This window comes from Dipodomys spectabilis, unplaced genomic scaffold (assembly GCF_019054845.1).
Source record: "Dipodomys spectabilis isolate Male_0828 unplaced genomic scaffold, ASM1905484v1 ptg000138l, whole genome shotgun sequence".
NCBI classification, from domain to species: domain Eukaryota; kingdom Metazoa; phylum Chordata; class Mammalia; order Rodentia; family Heteromyidae; genus Dipodomys; species Dipodomys spectabilis.
In genome coordinates, this window is record NW_024870815.1 from 9,138,639 (window position 1) to 9,164,214 (window position 25,576).

Genomic DNA, 25,576 nt, shown 5'->3' on the forward strand with positions numbered 1-25,576 from the left:
TGCTTAAAGACCTACAAGGCACAGACAGCTTCCCACAATGAAGAATTACCTTGTCCCATGTAGTATTACTAAGGCTGGGAAACCTAAGGTAAGAATTCTGACACCTGATCTCTTTAGTACCCTTTCCTACAATCATTGTCAATATTAAATTGTGTCTCATGTTGCCATTAGCCAAAGTGTACGTGGATTTTTTTTCCTCTGATAGTAAAAGAGTATCATTCTTTTTTCCCTTAAAAAAATCTCCCTTTGCCCCAGGCTTCTTTACCAAAGGATCCTAAATTCTCACAGAGGTTGCCTGGAGATACACTTGACATCTTAAAAGTCTAATTGGCAGGAAAATTAAAGCAAGTTAAAATGTGTGTGCTCTGTAGAGAGAGGTGCTATTCTCACCCTATATTATCAGATCTCAGAGACAGCTGGGACCAGAACAGCTGGGACTTCCTGCCCTATCTTTTTTACCAAGTTGCTATAAATTATTCCTTCTCACCAGCAAATTGAGAAGGAAGAGGGTGAAAATACAGCACAGGGGCTAGCCATACTTGTCAGAAGATGCTTGGCAATAGTCTTTTACAAGTCCTCACCATGGCTTTCTTGTCAAGTTAACTCAAAAAGGGAAAGACTAGAAAGAATGACATTGCCCCATTTGTTAGGAAATGGAAAGACTTGGAAAAAATTATATTAAATGAAGTAAGACAGGCCCAAAGAAACATAGGTCACATGCTTTCCCTTATTTGCAATAACTAGTATCTGTCTGAGACAAGCAGAAACGGTCAGATAAGTTAATGTTAGGCGAAATGAATCCCAAGATAAGGACTCAAATTTTTTTCTTTCTTACTATTGTTTCTAACATATTTATAAGATTATTTCTTTGTTGCTTTGTATGTCCCTCCCGATGGTATAACCCCTGTTTTCACTCTATTTGATGTTGGTATAATTTGTGGTGAGGAAGGGGAAAAACAAATTGTTTAACTAGGGATACGGGTGGACCCATTGCAACAATGAGATGTACAAGACGTTATGTCGAAAAACAAACTTTACAACTTTGGTGGAGGGGGAGGTGGGGGGAGGGAAGGAGAGGGGGAGATGGGAAGGGGAAACAAAGGAGGAGGCAACAATGCTTGATAAGAACTGTACTCATTACCTTGCTCATGTAACTGTAACCCCTCTGTATGGTATTTTCACCATAAAAAATTAATTTGATGCATATTTTTGATAAGCAAGGATTATAGCTTGGCTGATGAATTATGTAGGGTAGAATATTGACTCCAAAAAATCATGTTTTTAAACAACAAGAGCACCAAGTTCTGTTATAAGTTCTGTAGGCCAATAGAGTAATTTACTTCTTAGTCATGCCATTTACTAGGAAAAGCTGGTACATAGTTAGTATTTTATGGATATTAGCAATCATACTGGTAGTCTCAGTCATGGAGTAACAAAAACCTTCATTGTTTAAAACTTAGTCAAGGGCTGGGAATGTGGCTTAGTGGTAGAGTGCTTGACCATCATGCATGAAGCCCTGGGTTCGATTCCTCACTACCTCATTAAAAAATTAGTCAAAACTTACTCATTCTCTTAAGACAAGGTGACTCAGGGGAAAATGGAGACCAGAGAGAGTGCCGGGAGTGAGCCTGATCAAGGTACATTGTACACATTGTGAAAATGAAATCCCTTCCTATAATCAGTTGATGCTAATAAAAAATTATCTCACCAGTAAATCTTATGTTTTGGATCTCAAGTTGTAAAAATGAAATATGCAGCATTGAGTTATCAACTTTTCTCAGGGAGCTTGATGAATTTCATGGTTGATGGACAATACTTGGCACAAAGTATTTGTTTTCCCTCCCTTAAGTATGCTGTCACTAACACCAACATTCACAGAAAACGTCGGTCGCATGTCTGAGTCTGGGGCTTACATTCACATCACTCTTGCATGTTGGTCTAGTCTGAACTTTATTTTCAAAAATGTTCTCAAAATTAAGCACAATTCTCCACCAGAGAGAACATGTTTTTTTAAAAAGCAATCATTTTTGATAGACAATGATTAGACAATCCCAAGAGTAGATTGCATTTGAGTGGATAACAGTTGTGCTACAAGAAGAAAGTAAAGAAGAAAGGGCTCGTGTGCTATGGTCTTCAGATTTTGCGAAAGTCGCTTTTGTCATCTGCCTTTTCTTTGAGTCCCTACGGCTTCTATCACCTACAGGTGGAAATTGTTGTTCTCTATTGCAACTTATGCCTGGCATCATTCTTTAATCATGCCTCTTGAAGAAACCTCACATTTCCAAGAGCTTTTCTTCTAACTTAAGGACAGGGTTCTCAGACAGAATTTGTATGATACCTGTTGTTTCTGCAGTAAGTCAACAGTACAACTTTAACGTGATCTTGTTGATTGAGATGGGCTGATACTACTCAATAAGTAGATAGACTTCTATCCTTGGATGTGCTGAAGGGTGCAGAGACTCTTAGAAAGACTTTTGTCTTCTTTGCAAAAGAGAAATTACAGGTAGAAAGGTTATAAAGATTGGGAGGGTTGCAATTTGGGGAGATCCTGGGCAGATCGAATTTTAATCAACAAACCAGGAGCAATGGTACACACCTGTGGTCCCAGTTATGTGGGAGGAAATAAGTAAGAGGAAACGGTATGGGGCTGGCCTCAGGTTAAAGTGTGAGAACCTAACCTGAAAAATACTAAAGAAACAAGAAAAACAGCAGGAGGGAGCCGGGGCATGGCTCCAACTGCAGACAACCTGCCATGTAAGCATAAGGCTCTGAGTTTAAATCCCAATACTGAACAGAAAATACAAGTTCATCTTTTGTTTTGTCCATTGGAGGGCTTGTACTCAAGGCCTGGGTGCTGCTCCTGAGCCTCTTTTTGCTAAAGGCTAATGGATCTTGTAGGATGATTATGAACTTAGGTGAAAAAGTACCATAATGCATATATGCTCATTTCAACTGGGAGGTAAGGGCACAATTCATGTGGAATTCATCTTTTCTTTATGAGCAGGAAGAAAAAATGTGATTCTAAATATGATGAAAAAGGATAGGTTAACACTTTTATTGTTTCTCTCTCATTATTTTCAACATATGTACACACATATACACACAAACATGCATATTCAATCAACTACCATGTTTTAGCTGACTACTGAATCAGCATTTTTATGCAGAGGCCATATGAAGATATTTTGATGTCACTGTTCCTGATTCATGAAATTAAGGAGCACCTCTGGTTTTAAAATATAGAAGAAACTGGGTGCCGGTGGCTCATGCCTGTAATCCTAGCTACTCACTTAGGAAGCTGAGATCTGAGGATGGCAGTTCAAGCCAGCCCAGGCAGGAAAGTCTCTGAGACTCTTATCTCCAATTAACCACCAGAAAACCGGAAGTGGCACTGTGGCTCAAGTGGTAGAGTGCTTACCTTGAGCTGAAACACCCAGGCCCAGAGTTCAAGCCCCACGATAAAAGAGAGATTTGACCACATCTTATTTGAGCGTAACTTGCTTATGGGTATATAAAGTATTGAAGTGTGAGCATACAGCCACAATGTGTGTGTGTGTGTGTGTCTGTGTGTGTGCACGCACTCGTGTGTGCGAGGACATGAAATTATTCTTCTCTCATATAAAGCCAGACAGATCCCCATGGCAGTCTGCTCTGTTTGTGAATAGCAATAAAGTTAAATCCATTACCTAACCTTTGACTTATTAGCCCATAAATGTAAATATGAGACAAGAATAAAACAAAATTTCCAGGCTACTTATGAAGAGATCCAATCCATTTCTTCTAAATCCCTGTATGGCCTCTCCTAAAAAAATTAAATTTAGGCTGAATTATGTACTCCACCAAATTTCCATAAAATCCATTCATTACAAGTTATATACTATATCATATTTGGGAAAACAATAACTGAAATTAAATCTCCTCCCCACCACCACACACACAAAAATGAACCACAAAAATGGAAAGAGCTACATTCATAAACAGTTGGTGCTAGCATCATGGGATTGTTTATTTTCTTTACTACTTCATGTTTTGGACCAGAGTGAAGAAACATAGGCAAAAGCTTTTTCTGCTTAGCATTCAGACAACTAGCAGCGACAGAGCCCATTTGCTCCGCTTCATACAGGCCTGCTCGCACATCCCTTTCCAAAGGGCATCTTGTGCTTTTAGCATTCACTAATGAAATCACACATTGCAATCTTACTGCCACATGCAGCTCTTTTCAGATAGAGTGTCACCATCTCTGAAACAACTTGTAAGCTTTTCTTCTTGTAACAGCTGAGACCACAGGGAAAATAAATGGTAAGGGGGTGGGAGAAAAGAATATTTTAGGGTAAAAAAATTCAAGCTACACTCACGATTTCTGCAAAAAAAAAATCAATTGTGACAAGTGAATCTCTAGCTATTCTTGCCTAATTATTTTTAGCATTTTAAAGTAAGTTCATTAGCAATAGGCTACAATCCCAGACACACAAAGCAACATCCAAAAGGTGTGTTTTCTAATCAATGATCCCAAATATTAATGTTCACAGACAACACAAGTGGTATTTTCTTCTAAGGGATTTCAAGGTCAGATATTTTGAGAAAATTATGCTATCGGCATTTTATCGTTGTTTTGCTATTGAAATTATTCAAGAAAAGGTTTTTCTCAACCAAATGTGACAAGTTAAAAGCCGAACTGTCATTGTGTAGGCTTGTTAGTGAGTTGCGGTTAGTAAGTTATGTGACAATTTGGTTACATCAGACATGCTTATAGTAACATTTACTCCTCCTACCATTTAGCAGAGATGACTCTTCAGGGCACTCATTGAACCAAGCTCAAGAAAAACATATCTCTACCTGGCAAATAGGATAACAAAACAATTCTGTGAAAAAGTTATCTCATTATCATAATATCAATATAGCAGGTAGTCCTTGTCTCATAAAACTTCAACTGCCATTTCATCTATTTCTTTATGCCTTAAATGAATTGCAAGAGTCACTGAAAAAGAATTACACTCCACAAATGCCAAAAAATAAAAATAAATAAAAATCACAAGTTGCTTTTACAGAAAGTTCTCCTTCCAATTTTTTCCCCATCCCTATTCTTCTATCTCCACTACCTATGATTCTTTCTACTTTTCAATCAGTTCCAGTGGTTTTCCAGTGATTAGGGAGAAAGAGGATCACAGAGAAAGACAGTCAAGTTGACAGTCATTATGGCTCAATTTGAAGTTTACATTTTCAGTGGGCAATCCAAGGGTAGAGCATCATTAACTCTTTGACTTCCTTCACTATAAAATTGGCATAGGTTTTTACATACACCCTATCTGCAGTTGTTTCCATGAAAAAAAAAGAGTAATAAAAAATAAACATCTCAGAAACCAAACTGCCAGTAGGAGCTTTCCAGGTAAACAAAAACAGCCATGGCAGCAGCCACTGACAAGGCAAGATGGCCTGACCTTCATGAATAGGTCATGTTATTCTCCTTTTGGATATAAATAACCTCTCACAATACCAAATTCAGACAAGGTCACTCTGAGATTGCAAAAGGAAGAGGAAAAGAATCTATGATTAATTTTATTTAAGCAAAAAAAAAATCTCTGTGTTACCCACAAATAACCAAACATCTGACCCAAATGAATATGAATGACCCTGACTTCTTTATAAAGCAGAGCTTAAGGTTCATTCTAGCCTATATATATGTAATGCTCAGAGATAGAATGTCCCTGCTTTCTAATGGCATCCAATCTAAAGAAAGTCCCTGGTTCCTTAAATGTCTCCCAGATTGGCTAATCCAAGCCCCATCTTGAAAGTCCTTTCTAGCATTGCTTTATTGGATGTCTTGCAGTTCCCAATAAGACAATATTCTCAGCATGTTAAACCATATAGATGCACCTGGGGATCTTTATTTAAGGGATCTTCACAGAAATCTTACTCTTTCTATTTCTCTCCACAGCTTTACATTTAAAATTTCCTCCAGACTGGAAATATTATTCCTTGGATGAATGTAAAGCTCAATGAATGTCCCTAGAATGTGACTCAAGTTGCCCAGATCTGGTTCATCTGATTTCCTGACTCAGACACGTCTTCATGGCTCATGGTAATTCATGTTATGGTTCAAATCTTCAACAAACTGCTGTCCTCATAGGTGACCAAACTATTGTGTTACCAACTGCCTAACTAAATATCTCTGCTTTCTGGATAGTTATTACCCTTACCCCTTACCTTTATTTTCTCTATTTCCCATTAATTTATTTCCTCTCAGTGTTTAGTATGCTAGCTATATATATTAGAGCTATACACTTGTTTACTTCCTTTCAGGCATTGAATTTAATTGGTCCAGCAATCCTGCATAAGAAAACTGAGATCCAGAGCAGTTTACTAAGTAGGTGACTCTAACTCTTCCTATGCTGCTTTAAATAAGTGCATGCTTTCCCTCTCATTCTCATAAAGACAGACAGACAAGAACAGACAGACAGACAGACAGACAGACATACCCACACACACATGCGCGCACGCGCGTACCCACCATGCCCTGAATGCATATTACTGCTTTCAGTTTTTGACTCTCCTGACTATCATAAGAGGGTGGAGATTTGTTTTTGCATATATCACATCAACAGATTGGAAGAGAAAGAGAATGTTTATTGAGTGCTTCTTTTGAAAAGCCCTGGGACAAAATGTTAAAATGATGAAAATCACAAAGAGTATGCTTCCTTCTGCCATATCCCAGAGAGATGCAAGCTGAATTCATTCTTCTGCCACATTGCCTCTTGGCATTAAGTTGTTGCATAATCATTACCATCATCATCTCCTTCTCTTCCTCCTTCATACTGTCTGAAATCATCTGGGATGTAAACGTTAATCAGTTTTGGTGAGAGACACTGAATCTGGAAGTTACTGAGCCCTTTTGCATGGGAATTTAGCTTCAGGTAACAAAGAATCCCAGCAAGGAACTCTTCTGGCTGTGTGCCTGATTGATAAAACAACAAATATGAACATTACTCTGACAGGCTGTATAGGTAGAGGAGTCATACTTTGATTTAAGAAAGAACTAACTGAGGAAGAGGGCCATAGAAAAATCTTGTGGTTGACATTTTCTAGACTGACTAAAATCAGGTTGTGCAGTTACTTGTAGACATGAGCTGTGCTACTTAAGTTGATGTTCTCTGATGTCTGTTAAAAATGAACCACTTTGAATTATCGACAATTTAATCATAATCAATGAGGTGGCATCCAGGAATTCGCACTTGCAGAAATTTTCAATGTGGCACATTCCAGTTGGTCAAGGCCTGCGCTGGAAGAAGCTCACCTTTCTGGGGCTTTCTGTCAATTCATAAGTCAGCTTCCTTTTCTAGTGCTTCAGAAAACCTAGATTCTAAACTGATCCCAGCACTGACCCTCCACACCAAGTAGGCAAGTTTTTTTTTTATATCATTTCTGACCTTTAATTCTTAAGTTGCAAATTGGGACTTAAACTGATCATACATATTCATTATTATATATATATGAGATGACTATTAAAAACAGTGGTTCATTATGCATATGAAATATGAGAAGATAATCTTCATCTTCTGCTGCAGAGAAAATCCTTTCTTAGCTAGTCTACTAGGTTGCTGACCTATCTGGGGGTATGGCCTGAGGTAGAAGGAATGAGATGAAGGCCAATACTGTATCATGTCAGTTGCTGACTTGGAGTCATTCTGAGCCTTGGCCTCTTGGTCAGGCTATTTCATGGCTCCCAAAACTAAGATGACTGGTACCACAGTTGGAGAACTTATAGGCAGTGAAGGGTAAATGGGACATCAGGAAAAAAAATATAGAGAAAATTTGTGTCATTACATGGGAAGGTATAACCTAAGGAAATAGATATGTTACAAAATCTATAACCTTGTCTGTAGACTACCATGTTAGACCTGACACAAAGATCAATGATCTAGGACCCCATGTTGCATCAAGCACCGTGGAGACTGGAAGCTGGCTTACCTTCCCACATTGGTCTCTGAATGATGCTTTTTCCACCTCCTTGGCCATCCTCCAACATTACCTCTCCTTGAGATATGGAAGAAAACACTATCCATGGCCAAGCCATGGATTTTAATCCTTGCTCTTCTACTAGTTGACAATGTGGCCTTGAGAAGTACTTATCACTCATCAAATAGCCATCTTTAATTTTTTTTTTTTTTGCTAAATGAAAAAAAGCCAAATTGGCAATAGGTACAAAGCAAAGAGAATGGAATCCAGTCACCTCTAACTTTCTTTCCTATCCTGCTATTCTCTATCAATGCTTCCCGGGGAAGGCGGGTGGGGGAAGGGATGGGGGTAGAGCATACCAGAATTCTACCTGGATTTGCTTTCTTGATGCAAAGCTTCACACTTCAGACTTTCTTTTCCCATAACTTTATCCACCTCTTCTTGAGCATAATTTAACCGTGCCTAACCCTTAAACCAGGCTCTGCCTTAGAAGATGCACAGAGAGTATATTGCATTCATTCAGTTTTAAGTAACATCATTTTAAGTAACATCATTTTGCATAATTTTCATAAGTAAACATGGGCCTTAGAGTCAAACAGACTCATATAACAATAATAGCTTGCTAATTGTGGGATTATTTAAATGAGACATATTTTTGGGGGGGTCTGGTCGTGGGGCCTGAACTCTGGGCCTGGGCGCTGTCCCTCAGCTCTTCAGCTCAAGGCTAGCGCTCTACCACTTGAGCCACAGTGCCACTTCCAGCTTTTTTCTTTTTGCTTATGTGGTGCTGAGGAATCGGACCCAGGGTCTCAGGCATGCAAGGCAAGCGCTCTACCACTGAGACACCTTCCCAGCCCCAACAATGTTCCACTTTTAATGGACATAATAATACCTACTTTGTAATGAACTATTTTAGAGAGTGGATTAAATAGATACAATTCATATAAAATACTCAACACAGCACCTGACATTGTAGGGATCTCAACATCTCTGAAGTCCTTCCCTGTCTTTTCCCAGATGGGTAATGTACAAACAAAAACAAACATACAAACTCAACCTGAATATTCTAATTTCCCCTCAAAGCAAGGACTACGATCCTAAAATAAAGTAGGTATTGTCCAGCTCTAAGGAGTTACCATTCTCATATTGGGATTGATGTCCTCATCATTCAAAGGACTGCACTGTCAGCCCTTGTCATACTATGTCAGTATCTTTTATTTCTCTGCCTTCCTAACCAGTCGTTTCCCCTTTGAACTGGTGGCTCTGTCAACAGCATCTCCCTTATTTATCTGACTTATAAAATTGGATCAGTTTCATTTACTGAGGTCCAGGTCTGACAGTACCTCTTCAATATTGTAATTAAGTCACCTCTAACTTCATAATCTGCCTTTTCACTTTTCCTATGCCCATCTTCCATGGTGTTTTTTTTAAAGCATCACTCCATGGTAACCAACCCTAACTTCTCTTGTCTTCAAGATTCTCTACCTCCCGCCCTTCCTATTATTAATTCAACCTGGGAAGCTACCTCTGCCTATTTTTGCCTATCACAAAGCCAATCCAAATCTTTCCAAGCATCTCTATTGTCTTAATCACCACAGGCTTTGATCTTCATTTTCTCTCATTTGTATTTAGGTCATGTATGCTCTTGTCTTTTCAAACTTTACTTTATACTTAATGGGCACAATGGAAGCTTACCAATGTTAAAATAGCTCAGAGTACTTCATTCAGAACCTTGTTCATGGTAACTGTTCAAGAAGTACTAAGCAATTCCTCTGAATCCACTTGAATATAAGGAGGAATTTGATGTAGATATTGCTTTTCAAGGGGGTGAAAACAAAGATGCAGTGACCTCGTTGAGGCCTTATAAATAAAGAGGTAACATGATGTGACCACTTTAAGATTCTGAATCTGAGGATGCACATGATATGCACAATGTTTAGAACAGCATATGAATTCAAGTAGGAATTACGAAGCAAATAGTGGAACCTTTGTTGAGAGCTGGAATCTACCTTTACTTTAACTGTGTTATCCAGTAAGTTGCCCAACATTTCTAAGAAAATTCTCCTCCACCTTATGTCGAAAACGAACTTTACAATTTTGGTGGGGGGGCGGGAGGATTGGGTGGAGGGGGGAGGGGGGAGGCTGGGAAGGGATGGGAAGGGGAAACAAAGGAGGAGGCTACCATGCTTGATAAGAAATGTACTCATTATCTTGCCCATGCAATTGTAACCCCTCTGTACAGTATTTTCACAATAAAAAAATAAATAAAAGAAAAGAAAAAAATTTAAAAAATAAAAAAACTTGTTACTAAAAAGGTGGTATACAACAGGGTTATAGTTTCATGAGTCAGGTAATGAGTTTAAAGGGACAATGTCACCCCTTCCTTAATTCCCTCCCAGTTTGTCCTTCCCGTCCCCATCCACAAATTGTATAGTTCCTTTTCAACGTAGTTTCTACTTAGTCCCACTGCTGCATTTGTTTCCCTATATCCCTGGAGTCGTATATAATTTATCATGTCCAGCGTATTTTAGATTTAGCTTTTGCATATGAGAGAAAACATGAACCGTTTGTGTCTCTGAGCTTGGCTTACCTCACTTAACATGATTCATTCTAGGCCATCCACTTCCTTGCAAGTGACATAATACTGTATTATTCTTCCTAATAGCTATGTAAAATTCCATCATGTGTAAGTACCACAGTTTTTGGATCAATGCATCTGCTCCTTCACCTTTTAAGATGGGATGAGAGTAGCAACTATAATTGGAAGATTGTGTGAATATTAAATAAAACAATATATAAAGCAATTGGTATAACATCTGATAGTGTTTTAATACTGGTGAATATTTAAATAATAATATTTTATAAGAAAATAAGAAGACTCTGACAATGCTATTATCATTATAAGACTGTTGACCTGTAGAATTAACTGAAATCACTAACTTACTTGCAAAGATGCCTTACTTCCTAAATATTCTTATAGGCGACATGACTATATTTTTAAAATGGAAAAAGGACTATAAATTAATAAACTATCCATGACTTGGTAAAGGACTTGACTCAAACTGCATACCTTCTTTTTTTTTCAGGATGTGTGAATTTTGTGGGTGTGTGGTGTAAAAGCTGGTGTTTGAAAAATATAGTAAAAATAGGTCTTTGAGAACTAAAAATCTGTATCTTTTGGCATTGGTAAAATATAGAAAACACATCTGCAGTATTTGGAACCTAGGGCCAGATTGAAAGCTACCGTACCTAAATCCAGCCTGAATTTAGTTTTCCTGAAAGCCACCCAGAACTTCAAACACGACTTTCTAAATGCACATGCTCAGAATTTTTGTTAACCCAAATATTAGAAATGATTTTTAAAATCCTAGAGAAACAAGCTCCTAATTTTACAGATGAAAATACTTCAGGCCCAGATATTTCTTATAATTGCCTAGTGACGGTTTTCAGTGACATAGAATAGCTCTTTGCACCTTTCAATGCCAGCATATGATTTTTGAATGGATGTTTCTGGTACAAAGTTCAAGAAGACAGTGACATAACCAGACCAACCTTGTACGAAGAAAAAGAACAAATACCATGGAGTAAAGCATTCCTCCCTTTCTTTTTCAGAGCTAAGCAAATTGTCTTTGCAAGGCAACCCTCATCCAGAAGACTAAAATGGTCTAAAAAATTAGTAATTAAACAAAAAACCTGAGCACACACACACACTAACACCACTGCTTAGCTATGTGAATGACAAAGGCAGAGGTGTCTTTCTAAAATGTCTTAGTGTTTCATTGTTTCATTTTTCAGTGTGATAAAATATACCCCTCAAAGTGTACTATTTTCACCAATTTAAAATGCACATTTTAATGACCCAAAGCATAGTTGCACGGTTATGTAACTGTCACACTGGCCTCTTCAGGCCTTTCTCATTCCAAATTGGAAGTCACAGCCCATGAAAACAATGAGCTTTTGGCTTTTTCAACCTATTCGGCCCTGTTGCCAATGCAACTGCCAATGTTGACTTTTCAACTTGAATCGCTTTTGTAATCTTTACCTTAAAAAGCATTCATACTTCAAGGGGTGGGGCAGTGTATGAGAGATAAAGTTAGGGTCAGTGTATGAGAGACAAATCATTCTTCACTGAAGGATGCTTATAGCACAAGGATAATAGCAACACACAGATATATGTGCAAACCTTTGGTAAGTAATTTGCATAATCCTAGAGCATAAAAGTCGTTTCTATGTATAGGGTTTTTTTTCTTCTCTCAAAATTCCCCTCCCATCCTACTCTTCCAAGATACAACTCTACTATTTTAGATATATGAGTCCTCAGGCAAGTGAGAAGTTTTGAATTAGAACAGATAATTAAGGACAGTCCTTCAAAGTTAATTCCATGGGCTGTTAATAAGTGTTATATGATTTTTTTAAGTTTGGAAAATACTGTATTGATTAAATGGGATTCTTCACTAAGATGTTCGCTGGCATCTTTTGTAGGCTAATATGCATTGTGACGCTTTAAAAATATTTTAAAGTATTGTTATTATTCAGATGTATTTCAGAAGTGTCACCATTTCGTAAGTCAGGTAATGAGTACGTTTATTTTCTTGGACAACGTCATCCTTCCTTTACTTTACCCTAGTTTCCTACTCCTATCTCTGACCACAAGTTGCATAGATCATTTACTACATAGTGTATAATAAATAGTGTATAATACTTGTTCACTCTCCCCCCTCCCTTTCTATGCCCCCATTTTGTCCCCCCCAAGAAAAAAACTCAAAGCAAAAACAAACACTGTAACTTTTCTGGAAGAATTGTAAAACACACTTTTCAGCACTTTCCTAACTTATTTTATTTTCCCCCCACAAACCTAACTTACATGGTCTAGTATATTAGACCATGTATAACTAAGACACAGTTTAAATATGACTTTCAAACTATAGAAGTATATCAAATACCAGAAAATGAAAAAATGATAGAAGTTAAGAGGATTGAGGAATAGGGCAATAAAGGGATTAATCTGATTAAAATATATGAATAAATGAAAAACCATGACCAAATCACTTTGTACAATTTATATACACTAAAATGGTGATTGTCAGAAATACGAAACAGGTGCTGTTAAGGAAGAGTGGACACCAGAAGGAAGGGGGTGGTAAAGGCAGACAGAGAGTGACTGAAAATGAAGATGGTCAAAGTACTGCATATACATATATGAAATCAGAACTCAAGAGAATAAATTGTCTGCATAATTCTGCGTATATCAGGCTCTTAGAAAATAGTTATAGAGATCTTTGGTGATGACTTCATGTACACCTTGAAGGTAGTCAATCATGGATGACTGGACTTGATAAGAAGAGAGTAACCCCTCCTAATACAGCAGTCTATATAATGTATGTGGCCGATGATATGGCTTGGGAATGACTATTTCAAACATTCACCGTTGAATGGAACTTAGGCAAAGTATCCTGTTTATCTGAAGGTTATTATTTTTTAATCCATAAGACAATATCTACTTCCTGTGATTGTGGTATGTATTACATGGCAGTAGGTATGTAAAAAAAAAAAAGACTGCATGTGATAGAGGAAAAAGCTACACAACGGTGAAAAGGAGTTTTGTAAAAGACAGCTAGACATTAATTTAAATTGGTGATGTTAAGGGGTGATCTGTCTCCTATGTGAACAGCACACTTTTGTCTTTGTGTGAACTTATTTAGGAAAAAGGTCTGTACCTATGTAATGAGGTTATGATGTAGCCATTGGTGTAGGCCCTAAACCAGTGTCACAATTGTTCTTACAGAAAAAGATTCACAAGAACACTATGAGAAGAAGATAAGGAAGATAAGAAGATGCATCTACAAGCCAAGGATTTGAAGCCATCACCAGAACCTAAAAGACAGTCATAGAATGGATTCTTGTAAAGGTTTTTAGAGGGAAATCACAGATAGCCAAGCCCTTGATCTCCCTTTCTGTGAGATAGCACATTTCTATTGCTCAAATGCACCCAGTTTGTTTGTAGTACTGTATTCTGGCGACCTTAGGAAACAAATACTTGCAGGTTTTTAAATGTTAGTTCTATCACTTACTAGCTCACCGGGATTGTGTTAAGAATGAAGAAGCCCTTTCCACAGGCAGATTTGAGCTATGTTGTGGAAGCTTTCTCTCACAGTTTAGGCATACTTACCTTTCTGTGATCGTTTCTCTGAGGCCACTGGCTACACCTTTGACCACCGTGCTAGCTTTGGGGGTCAGCACCACCTGAGAGATAAAAAACGAACCCTTCTTTCTTCTTTCAGTGATGGATGCCTGAAGAAACTGGATCAGTTTTTCAGGGTCTGTGGTGTTTGCCCAGGGTGCTGGCATCATCTGCCCAGGCCAGAGAAAGGGCACTTCCAGAGCCACTGGACTGTGGTAGAACACCAGCACTTGATAGTCTTTCTCCCACAGGTACTTTAAGCTCACTTCCTGGGCAAAAATCGCTGGACACATTTTGTTTCCATAGATGTCTTTCAGCATTTGGACCAGTTTTTCATGGTGATATTTCTGCATCCCATAAAAATGGTTGAAGTCCAAGAATACGACTTCTTTACGGTGATCTGTGAGGAATGCATTGATCTCCTCCAGACCCTCGTTGACTTTGGCACTGAACAAGCCATGAGCAAAATAAAGTTCATTGTCAGGGTCTCTGGGCTTGGTGGAAATCCGAAGATCAAAATATCGGATTCCGGCTCCTAGCTGACCAGTGAAGTTCATTGTTTGAGTGGCCAACCATTTCCGCATCAGTTTCTTGGCTACAGTTCCAAATACAGAGACAAAATTCTGGACAGTTTCCGGTTGCTCAGGACCTACTGGAGAGGCTTCATCAATGTAGAAGCTGAAAGAATCATGGGACCCTAGGGCAAATAAAAAGACATAATTTGATTAATTTCTAGTCCTTCAACCTTTCTGATTTCTTTCTGACTTGCAATGTGAGTCAAAGGAAATACTAAGCAGTAGATAGTTAAATCTCATCTCTTAGGAAGAAACTTTATTACAACTTACTGTAGGACCCAGATCTTATCGATCATAAAACAATAAGAAAGATCCCTTCCTATCAATGTTTTCATCATCTACTTTTGTGAGGCAAGGATTTAATATACTTTTCATATAGGTAGTGTAAGTGCTGATTCATAAAGCAGGATTTATAGAGACTCATCAGCTCTCACATACTTTGTCTAACATGTTACCCTTCATTCTGAGTTAATGTTATGCTCACAGGAATTGTGTTAGTGAATGAAGAAGCCCTGTCCCCAGGCAGAAAATCACTGCATGAATTGTTTTCTGACACATTGTAGAAAGCACATGAGGTCAAGGGGATAGAGGAAGAAAGAAATAAGAAAATAGCACACTTCTAATAAATTTAACTTTATTCCTGAACTTAGATGAGACTAAGTACTTCCTACACAGCAAATTAATTTTTCCTGCAAGTCAACAGAACTGACAGCACTTCAAATTTAAGTCACAGACTCTTCTTTTTTACAGATATTCTCTCTCAATGAAAAGCTCTTAGGAGTTGACTTCTAGATTTAGAATTACTTATTTAACAGAATATAGATTATTTAATTACTTATGCTTGGCATAAAAATAGTGATATGTGCAAGGTTTGCCTCTAAGTGCAGAGTACCATGAGGTGGACATAGTATTCACCTACAATCCAAGTTACTTAGGATGGAGAAAGTAGGCCACAATTTAATTTCATCCTTGGCAAAAAGTTAATGAGATCCCATTATAAAAAAAAGAGGGATCTGGAGTAACAAGTTCAACAAGAAATATACTCACTACCTTACTGATGTAACTGTAACACCTTGACAATAAAAATTAAAATTAATAAAAATAAACCAGTTGTGGTGGCATTTGTACATAATTATATCTATGTGTAAGGTAAAGTAGGAGAATTTTGGTACTAGGCCTGATAAGGCAAAGGTAAAGACCTTATCTGAAGATACAAATTTGAAACAGAAGGATTATGAGTACAGCTTTAGTGAAGGAGTGCTTGAGAGTTCTTCAGTTCAATCCTTAGTGCAGAAATAACAACAATATATCCCTGATGCTGTGTACATTGGAAAGGACAGATATACTTCAAATTTTGACAACTTTTCCTTCCACTATCATGACCTTGTCCCAGTATCATCATCTCTGTTAGCCAGACTTTCCTTGAAAATAGCTTGCTGTCTGAATCCTGACAGTGGTCTTATGACCTATATCTTTCAATTCTACTACCTAAAACTCACATACACATGCATGCACGCATACACACGCAAAACACACACACACACACACACACACACACACACACACAAAACCCTCCAAGTTTATTCAGTCAACCTCTCAAAATAGAAGCTATTTGATGCAAATAGCAACTAGGGACAAAGTATTTTTACATAATGCTATTCCATAATTGTATCTATCTCTCCATCTATATGTATATTTCTAAAGCTCTGTACAGATTTAATAGCCCATAGAAATCACAGCATATGGATCTTATAAGTCATGATAGATTGGTAGAAAAATAATTTTTCAAAACACTTTGTTTTGGTTTGGTTTTACACTGTTTTTGTTTTGTTTTGTTTGTGAGATGAGATCTTACTAGGCAACTTTGGAGGCCTGGAACTGGCTATGTAACCCAAGCATTCCTCAAAATCATAATTTTCATGCCTCAGTCTGTGGGGATTATAGAATATATAACTGCGTAAAGTTTTTGGACTTTTTAAACAATGAAAGGTAATTGAAATATACCTAGTGACAATTTTCGTTTGAAAACAATATAATCCATTCTCTTTAGTCAGCGGTAATGAGAAGAAAATGGCACTTTGTGAATGAGCAAAACTAGTGGTTTGAATCTGACATGGACATTTTTAATTTTAAAATTATTATATATTGATTTACTAGTTGCTACTTAGCTTATTGCTAATATAGATGAATACACTAAAGAAATTGTGTTATAGATCACTATACATGGAGAAATGTATCTAAAGTAAGAGATAGTGAATGAGTTTAAGAAGAATTATAAATATGCAAGCTAAGATTACAACAGGTAACAAATAAGCCCTCAAAATAAGTTTTCTATATTTATAAGATGATTTCTTTGTTGCTTTGTATGTACCTCCCCCATGGTATAACCCCTGTTTTCACTGTATTTGATGTTGGTATAATTTGTGGAGAGGAAGGGAAAAAACAAATTGGGGACCCATTGCAACAATGAGATGTACAGATGTTATATCGAAAAATGAGGGGCATCTGGGTTGGTTCCATATCTTAGCTATGGTAAATAATGCTGCAATAAACATAGTTGTGCTGGTAGTATTAGTGTGGTCTTGTTTGTGAACATTTGGGTAAATGCCCAAAAGTGGGATTGCTGGGTCATAGGAGAGTTCTATGTGGAGTCTTTTGAGTAACCTCCATACTGCTTTAAAGTGGTTGAACAAATTTACACTCCCACCAACAATGCAGTAAAGTTCTCCTCTGTCCACATCCCCTCCAGCATCTGTTGTTATTAAAGTTCTTGATTATAGCCATTCTAACTGGGGTGAGGTGGTATCTCAATGTTGTTTTGATTTGCATTTCTTTTATGGCTAGGGAGGTTGAGCATTTCTTCATGTGTCTATTGGCCATCCTTCTTTCCTCTTCAAAGAAGTTTCTCTTTAAGTTTTTAGCCCACTTATTTATTGGGCAGAAAATGTGGTATATATACACAATGGAATTCTATGCCTCCATCAGAAAGAATGACATTGCCCCATTTGTTAGGAAATGGAAAGGCTTGGAAAAAATTATATTAAGTGAAGTAAGCCAGGCCCAAAGAAACATAGGTCCCATGGTTTCCCTTATTTGCAATAACTAGTATATGTCTGAGTCAAGCAGAAAAGGTCAGATAAGTTGATGTTAGGGAAATGAGCCCTAAGATCTGTATTCAAATGTTTTTTTTTTTCTTTCATGCAATTGTTTCTAACACATTTATAAGATTATTTCTTTGTTGCTTTGTATGTCCCTCCCCCACAGTATAACCCCTGCTTTCACTGTATTTGATGTTGTTATAATTTGTGGAGGGGAAGGGAAAAAACAAATCGTTTAAATAGGGATACAGGCGGACCCATTGCAACAATGAGATATACAAGTTATGTGGAAAAAACGAACTTTACAACTTTGATGGGGAGGAGGGAGGAGGGTGGAGAGTTGGGGGGGGAGGATGGAAGGGATGGGAAGGGGAAACAAAGGAGGAGGTTACAATGCTTGGTAAGAAATGTACTCATTATCTTGCCCATGTAATTGTAACCCCTCTATACAGTATTTTCACAATAAAAAAAAAAGAACTTTACAACTTTGGCAGGGGGACAGGGATGTTAAGGGGAAACAAAGGAGGAAGCAACAATGTTTGATAAGAAATTTACTCATTACCTTGTTCATGTAATTGTAACCCCTCTGTGCAGTATTTTCACTATAAAAAAAAGGTTAAAAAGTTTACATGTGACGAAAAGAGAGGTAAAAGTCATTTTTTAAACTTTTTTAAAAGAAAGTTTTTTTTAAGTTTCTTTTTTTTTATTGTGAGAATACCATATAGAGGAGTTACAATTATATGGGCAAGATAATGAATGAGTACATTTCTTATCAAACATTGTTGTCTCCTCTTTGTTTCCCCTTCCCATCCTTCCCATCCTTCCCCCACATCCTCCTACCCGATCCTCCCCCTCCCCAAAGTTTTAAAGTTCGTTTTTCGACACAAATCGTTTAACTAGGGATACAGATGGACCCATTGCAACAATGAGATGTACAAGTGGTATGTCGAAAAAGAAAGTTTTATATTAAGGAAAATTTCAAACATAAACAATTATAGACAGACTAGAAAAATGAGCCCCATATACTTTTCACCAGGGTTCAAGAAGTATTGAGAAAGTCATCAGAGAAAGTAGAAGACATAGTTAAGAGCAAGCACACAGATTACTTTTACTGGAAGGGTAGTTCCTTGCTTCAATATGGCTTTCATTTCGCCTTTCTCTCATGAAGTCATGTGATCATTTTTTTGTGTAAAAAGGCATGGAAATAATCAGTTTTGAAAATGGTTATGATATTCATTGACCTTGTTATGAAGATGTGAATAAAGGAATGTTAAAAATAAAAACTAAATGAATTAGATGGAGAAATAATATCTAAAATATACCTGGGACTAAAAAATTGAATCTCCCAACAACAAATCCTCAAAGAAACAACTGCCCAATACATAAGTGGGCTAACGACTTACAGAGAAACTTCTCTAAAGAGGAAAAAAGGATGGCCAATATACACATGAAGAAATGCTTTTTCCCTTCCCCTCCACAAATTACACCGACATCAAATACAGTGAAAGCAGGGGTTATACTGTGGGAGAGGGACATACAAAGCAACAAAGAAATAATCTTATAAATGTGTTAGAAACAATTGCATGAAAGAAAAAAAAACATTTGAATACATCTCTTAGGGTTCATTTCCCTAACATCAACTTATCTGACCTTTTCTGCTTGACTCAGACATATACTAGTTATTGCAAATAAGGGAAACCATGGGACCTATGTTTCTTTGGGCCTGGCTTACTTCACTTAATATAATTTTTTCCAAGCCTTTCCATTTCCTAACAAATGGGGCAATGTCATTCTTTTTGATGGAGGCATAAAATTCCATTGTGTATATAATTTGTGGAGAGGAGGGGGAAAAACAAATCGTTTAAATAGGGATACAGATGGATCTATTGCAACAATGAGTGTACAAGTCCTTATGTCGAAAACGAACTTTACAACTTTGGTGCGGGGGGGGGGGGGGGTGAGGAGGAGGAGGATGGGAAGGGACGGGAAGGGGAAACAAAGGAGGCTACAATGCTTGATAAGAAATGTACTCATTATCTTGCCCATGTAATTGTAACCCCTCTGTACAGTATTTTCACAATAAAAATAAATAAAAGATTAAGGAAGATTATATAAAAAAGAAATGCTCAACCTCTCCAGCCATAAAAGAAATGCAAATCAAAACAACATTGAGATACCACCTCACCCCAGTTAGAATGGCTATAATCAAGAAGTCTAATAACAACAGATGCTTGAGGGGATGTGGACAGAAGGGAACCTTACCGCACTGTTGATGGGAGTGTAAACTTGTTCAACCACTTTGGAAAGCAGTATGGAGGTTCCTCAAAAGACTCACATAGAGCTCCCCTATGACCCAGCAATCCCACTTTTGGGCATTTACCCAAATGTTCACAAACAAGACCACACTAAAGCTACCAGCACAACTATGTTTATTGTAGCATTATTTATCATAGCTAAGATATGGAACCAACCCAGATGCCCCTCAGTAGATGAATGGTTCAAGAAAATGTGATATATATACACAATAGAATTCTATGCCTCCATCAGAAAGAATGACATTGCCCCATTTGTTAGTTAATGGAAAGACTTGGAAAAAAATTATATTAAGTGAAGTAAGCCAGGCCCAAAGAAACTTCGGTCCCATGGTTTCCTTTATTTGCAATAACTAGTATATGTCTGAGACAAGCAGAAACGGTCAGATAAGTTGATGTTAGGTGAAATGATAAGGATTCAAATGTTTTTTCTTTCTTGCCATTGTTTCTAACATATTTATAAGATGATTTCTTTGTTGCTTTGTATGTCCCTCCCCCGTGGGATAAGCCCTGCTTTCACTGTATTTGATGTTGGTATAATCTGTGGCGGGGAAGGGCAAAAACAAATGGTTGAAATAGGAATCCCGTGGACCCATTGCAACAATGAGATGTACAAGTCGTTATGTCAAAAACCGAACTTTACAACTTTGGCGGGGAGGGGATGAGGAGGTGGGAGATTGGAAGGGAAAAACAAAGGAGGAGGCTACAATGCTTGATAAGAAATGTACTCATTATCTTGCCCATGTAATTGTAACCCCTCTGTACGGTATTTTCACAATAATAAATAAATAAGAAAGAAAGAAAAAGAAATGTATCATTACTTTGCTCATGTAATTGTAACCCCTTTGTACGGTATTTTCACAATAAAAAAAGAAAAAATATAGCAGCAGATTATGACTTTTCAGTAAATGAGAGAAAAGTTTTTGTCTAACCTTGGTTTTGTTTTTGTTGCAGACGACTCTACAAATCTTTCTATATCTGGTTAATTTTGCTTCTGTGTTGTCTTGGCATTATTTCTGGATCCTGATCTCTTAACCCTCTTCTCATCCACAGTATCACATTCAGAACTTGGGTCTGGTAGTTAATGTTGCACCTCTGAATCTAAATTTTGCCTTTAGTCCTCAAACAAGGGCCCATTACAAAGCCAGTCCCATCAAGTCCTTATGCTTTGGCTTTGAATAGTGACTACAATCAGAAAAGCTATTGTCATTCCTTGTTTGGGAACAGGCACTTTCATTTGTCCCTCTCAGTCTGATAAGTGGTTCCTCTATTCAGGCAGTGTGGTAGAAGTATTTCTAAAATAGCTCCTAATAATCTCTATCCTCTTGGCTTTCATACCCTTTCCTCTGGGTATGGACTGAACCCAGTGACTTGTTTCTAATGTATAAAGTAAGGCAAACATGATAGGATGCTACTTCTAAAACTATGTTACAAAAGACATGAGATTTCCTCCTTGCTTGGAGGTGCCATATTGCAGAAGCCTGTGTGGTAAATAACTGGGAATGGCCCCCAGCCAATAGACAGCTAGGAACTGAAGCTTTCAGTCCAAGGAACTGAATCTGTCAACACTCATCATTTATGCTTGGAAGCAGAGCCCATCCCTGTGGATTTTAATTGCAGTCCCCATAAAAAACACATACGATCCAGTTAAACCATACTTAGACTCCCGATCCTTTAAAAGCCAACCTGAAATAGTTAACTTTATTGACCTTTTCCAAAACCCAGTTGTTTCTACTTTTCTCCTGCTTAGTTTCTCCTTCATTGTCCTCTGCTTTTCATTGCTTTATTTTGAATTGCCTTTGCTTTAATTTACTCTCTCCTTATTAGCTTTTTTTATTCATTTTTTATTGGTACATTAAAAAAATTCAGATCCTCATGCTTGCTAGGTAAGTGCTCTACCACTTGCCACTTGAGTCTTCTTCTTTTCTTCTTATCCTGCTTTAGTGGTTGCAATTTAGATCTTAAATCTGTAGGCCTTGTTCTTTTCAAATAGAGGCATTTAAAACCAGAGTTTCTCCTCTAAGTGAGCCTTCAGCTACATCTTAGGAATTTAACTTTTGCTCAATTAAATTATTTTATGATTTCCCTGGAATTTATTCTTTGGCATTTATTTAGTTTACTAAATATGCTGTTTTCTAAAGACTTATGTATTATCAAACAGTTCTTTGTTTTCATTTCTTCTTTAACTTTATTTTTTGTCTCAGAAGAACATATTTGATATAATTTCATCTTTCTTTCTTTGGTTTCTCTCTCTCTCTCTCTATCCCTCTCTCCTCTTTCTCTCCCTCCCTTCTTCCCTCCCCTACCCCTCTCTGTCTCTTACTCTCTTTTTGTCAGTCATGGGGCCTGAACTTTGGGCCTGGGCACTGTCCCCCAGCTCTTCAGCTCAAGGCTAGAGCTCTAGCTAGCCACAGCGCCACTTCTGGCTTTTTCTGCTTATGTGGCACTGAGAAATCGAACCCAGGCCTCATGCAGGAGAGGCCAGCATTCTACCACTGAGCTACCTACCTCTTTTTTTGAGGTAAAGATCCCACTATGTGACTCAGGCTGGCTTCAAATATCTAGCTTAAGCTGACCTCAAACTGAAGATTCTCTGTCTCATCTGCCCAAGGGTTGAGGTTACAGGAATGTACTACCACACCTGGCTTTTTGTTAGTCATGGGATTTGAATTTTGAGCCTGGGCACTGTCTCTGAGCTTTTTTGCTAGGCTAGCACTCTACCACATGAAGTCACAGTGTCACTTCCAGTATTCTGGTGGTTAATTAGAGATAAGAACCTCACGGACTTTCCTGCTCAGTCTGGCTTTGAACCACAATCCTCAGATCCCAGCCTTCCGAGTAGCTAGGATTACAGCGTGAGCCACTGGCAACAAGCTTCAGTATTTTCTAATTTATTGAAATTTATTTTATTTAGCAAAATTTCCATTCATACTAGAAAAGAATTCTGCTGTTGTTGGGGGAAGTGTTCTACAAACATTAGGTTGATTTGTTTGATAATACTCAAGTATTCCATATTCTTATTAATCTTTTTGTCTGTTAGTTACTGAGAGAGAAGTTTAAAAATATGTAGCCACAATTGTCTCTCAGTTTGACCAGTTTAATTTTAAATTCTACCAAATTATGGATTTAATAAACATTGAAGAAAATGTATCAAGTCAATTTCATCTGTGGACCTCCAGGCGGAAAGGCTTGGGAAGCTAAGAATTGAGAGGTATATAAGTGTGTGAATCCAGGGCTTTGTGCATGCTAGGCAAGCACTTTACCACGAAGCCACATTCCCAGCCTTTGCAACTTCAATATCTGTGTCTTCAGGTTCGAATTTAAGGCTCTCTGATGGGTCAAAGTAGTAACTGCTTTTCTCTTGTCCTGCAGAGCACTGAGCTTACTTGTGACAGCCAGTGTTGGGCTTCTCTTACTTTGCCTTCTACTGTTTCAGGCAGCGGCTTTTAAGACTCCTGCTCTTCAGCAAGAGGTTTCTTATATATCTGATAGTGGTTCTCATGGATCACAGGGAAGCATGACTATCTTCCACCTAAGAACACTTCTGTATAAGAATGCAAAAGAGTGGATTTGTTTGTTTACTTACTTATATATTTGTTTGCTGGTTTGTTGGGGTTTTTTTTGTCAGTCATAAGGCTTGAACTCTGGCCTTAGTGCTATCCCTGAGCCTTTTTGCTCAAGGCTAGTTCTCACCACTTGAGACACAGTACCACTTCTGGTTTTCTGGTGGCTAATTAGAATTCAGAGTCTCATGGACTTTCCTGCTGGTCTAGTAGCACACTTCTTAAGAGATGGGAGGAACAGCAGGGATGGTAAGGGGAAACAAAAGAGGAGGCAACAATGCTTGGTAAGAAATGTACTCATTAGGGCTGGGAAGGTGGCTTAGTGGTAGAGCGCTTGCCTTGTATGCCTGAGGCCCTGGGTTCGATTCCTCAGCACCACATAAGCAAAATGAAAAAAGCCGGAAGTGGTGCTGTGGCTCAAGTGGTATGGCTCAAGTGGTAGAACGCTAGTCTTGAGCTGAAGAGCTGAGGGACAGTGCCCAGGCCCAGAGTACAAGCCCCACAACTGGACCCAAAAAAAAAAAAGTAAAAAGAAATGTACTCATTACCTTGCTCATGTAATTATAACTCTTCTGTATGGTATTTTCACAATAAAAATTTATTAATAATAAAAAAGAAGTGCACTGCTTAGATCTCAGCCTTCTGTGTAGCTAGGATATTAGGCATGAGCCATTAGCACCAGGCTCGAGTAGATTTATTTTTGAGTCCCTCTAATTGGGCTGAAGAAAGGTAGGTAGCAATATTTCTATTCCACAAGAGAAGAGATGGAATTCTAGAGTCAAGCTTTTCCTCTTGTTTTTCCCTTATGAAAGTCTTAACCTTCTATTTTTGTGGCCCGCACATATTTTCTCTGTTTGCTGAAAGCTTTCTCCACTCTGGTTGTCTTTCCTTACTTTGAATTCACAGTTCATCTATTCTGCAATGAGTAGCAATTGCCATTGGATGTTGTTAGTGACCTTTGTCCTGTTTGTTGAATTTTTTCTGTTGTTCATTCCCTATAACTCCCCATATACACACACTTGATTTTAGACTGGACTTCTGCTTTCATTAGGAAAAAAATCCTATATTTTTTAAATCCTTGTGCTCATATGAACACAACACAATACATAGCTGTGTAAACATAAAAATATTTGGTTCAACTCAGTAAGTCAAAACTGTTAACATGGACATAGAACAAAGTAAAATAGTGAATAACACTAATAACCATTTTTACCTACCAGAACTGGCGATTTTACACAGTGTCACCATTGGCTCTCTTTCTCTTAACCATTTATGCTCAACTCTATTAGATTAGTCTATACATTCTGAGGCTCTATTCCCCAACTGGGGTTCCATCCTCACCCTATTGCAATGGAGCTATCAGTATATCATGGAAAGTTCCATGAAATATCACTGGTGACTATTAAAGAAAACCTACCAATCATTTCTGTTAGTCCCTAATCATAATCACAGGTATACATGGTAGGTATAATATATGTATATTATGTTTATATATATTATATATTTTGTATACACTATATACACTATACCATATGTAGTATGTACTATATGAACATATGAGTGAATACTACTTAGCCTTTACACACCATTTGGTATGATTGAACTTCCTACATATAACATTTCCTGGTTTGGCTTGAACTCTGGGCCTGCGCTGTTGTCTTTTAGCTCAAGACAAACACTCTACCACTTGAGCACCACTTCTGGTTTTTGGAGTGGTTTATTGGAGGCTGGGAAGTTGGCTCAGTTGCATGCATGAGGCCTTAGGTTCAATTCTTCAGCACCATATAAGCAGAAAAAAAACCAAAGTGGCGCTGTGGCTCAAGTGGTAGAGTGCTAGCTTTGAGCTGAAGAGCCGAGAAACAGCGCCCAGAGTTCAGCCCCCATGAGAAAAAAA

The 25,576-nt window shown here is 37.9% G+C and overlaps 1 protein-coding gene across 1 annotated transcript in view; it reads right to left on the bottom strand.

Moving 5' to 3' along the window:
- Nucleotides 1-25,576, bottom strand: part of Plcxd3 (phosphatidylinositol specific phospholipase C X domain containing 3) — a 142,193-nt gene that overhangs the window by 38,798 nt on the left and 77,819 nt on the right. Inside the window, exon 2 of the mRNA XM_042690614.1 lies at nt 14,123-14,831. Within this exon, the coding sequence (XP_042546548.1) occupies nt 14,123-14,831 (709 nt within the window). The remainder of the gene's footprint in view (nt 1-14,122; nt 14,832-25,576) is intronic.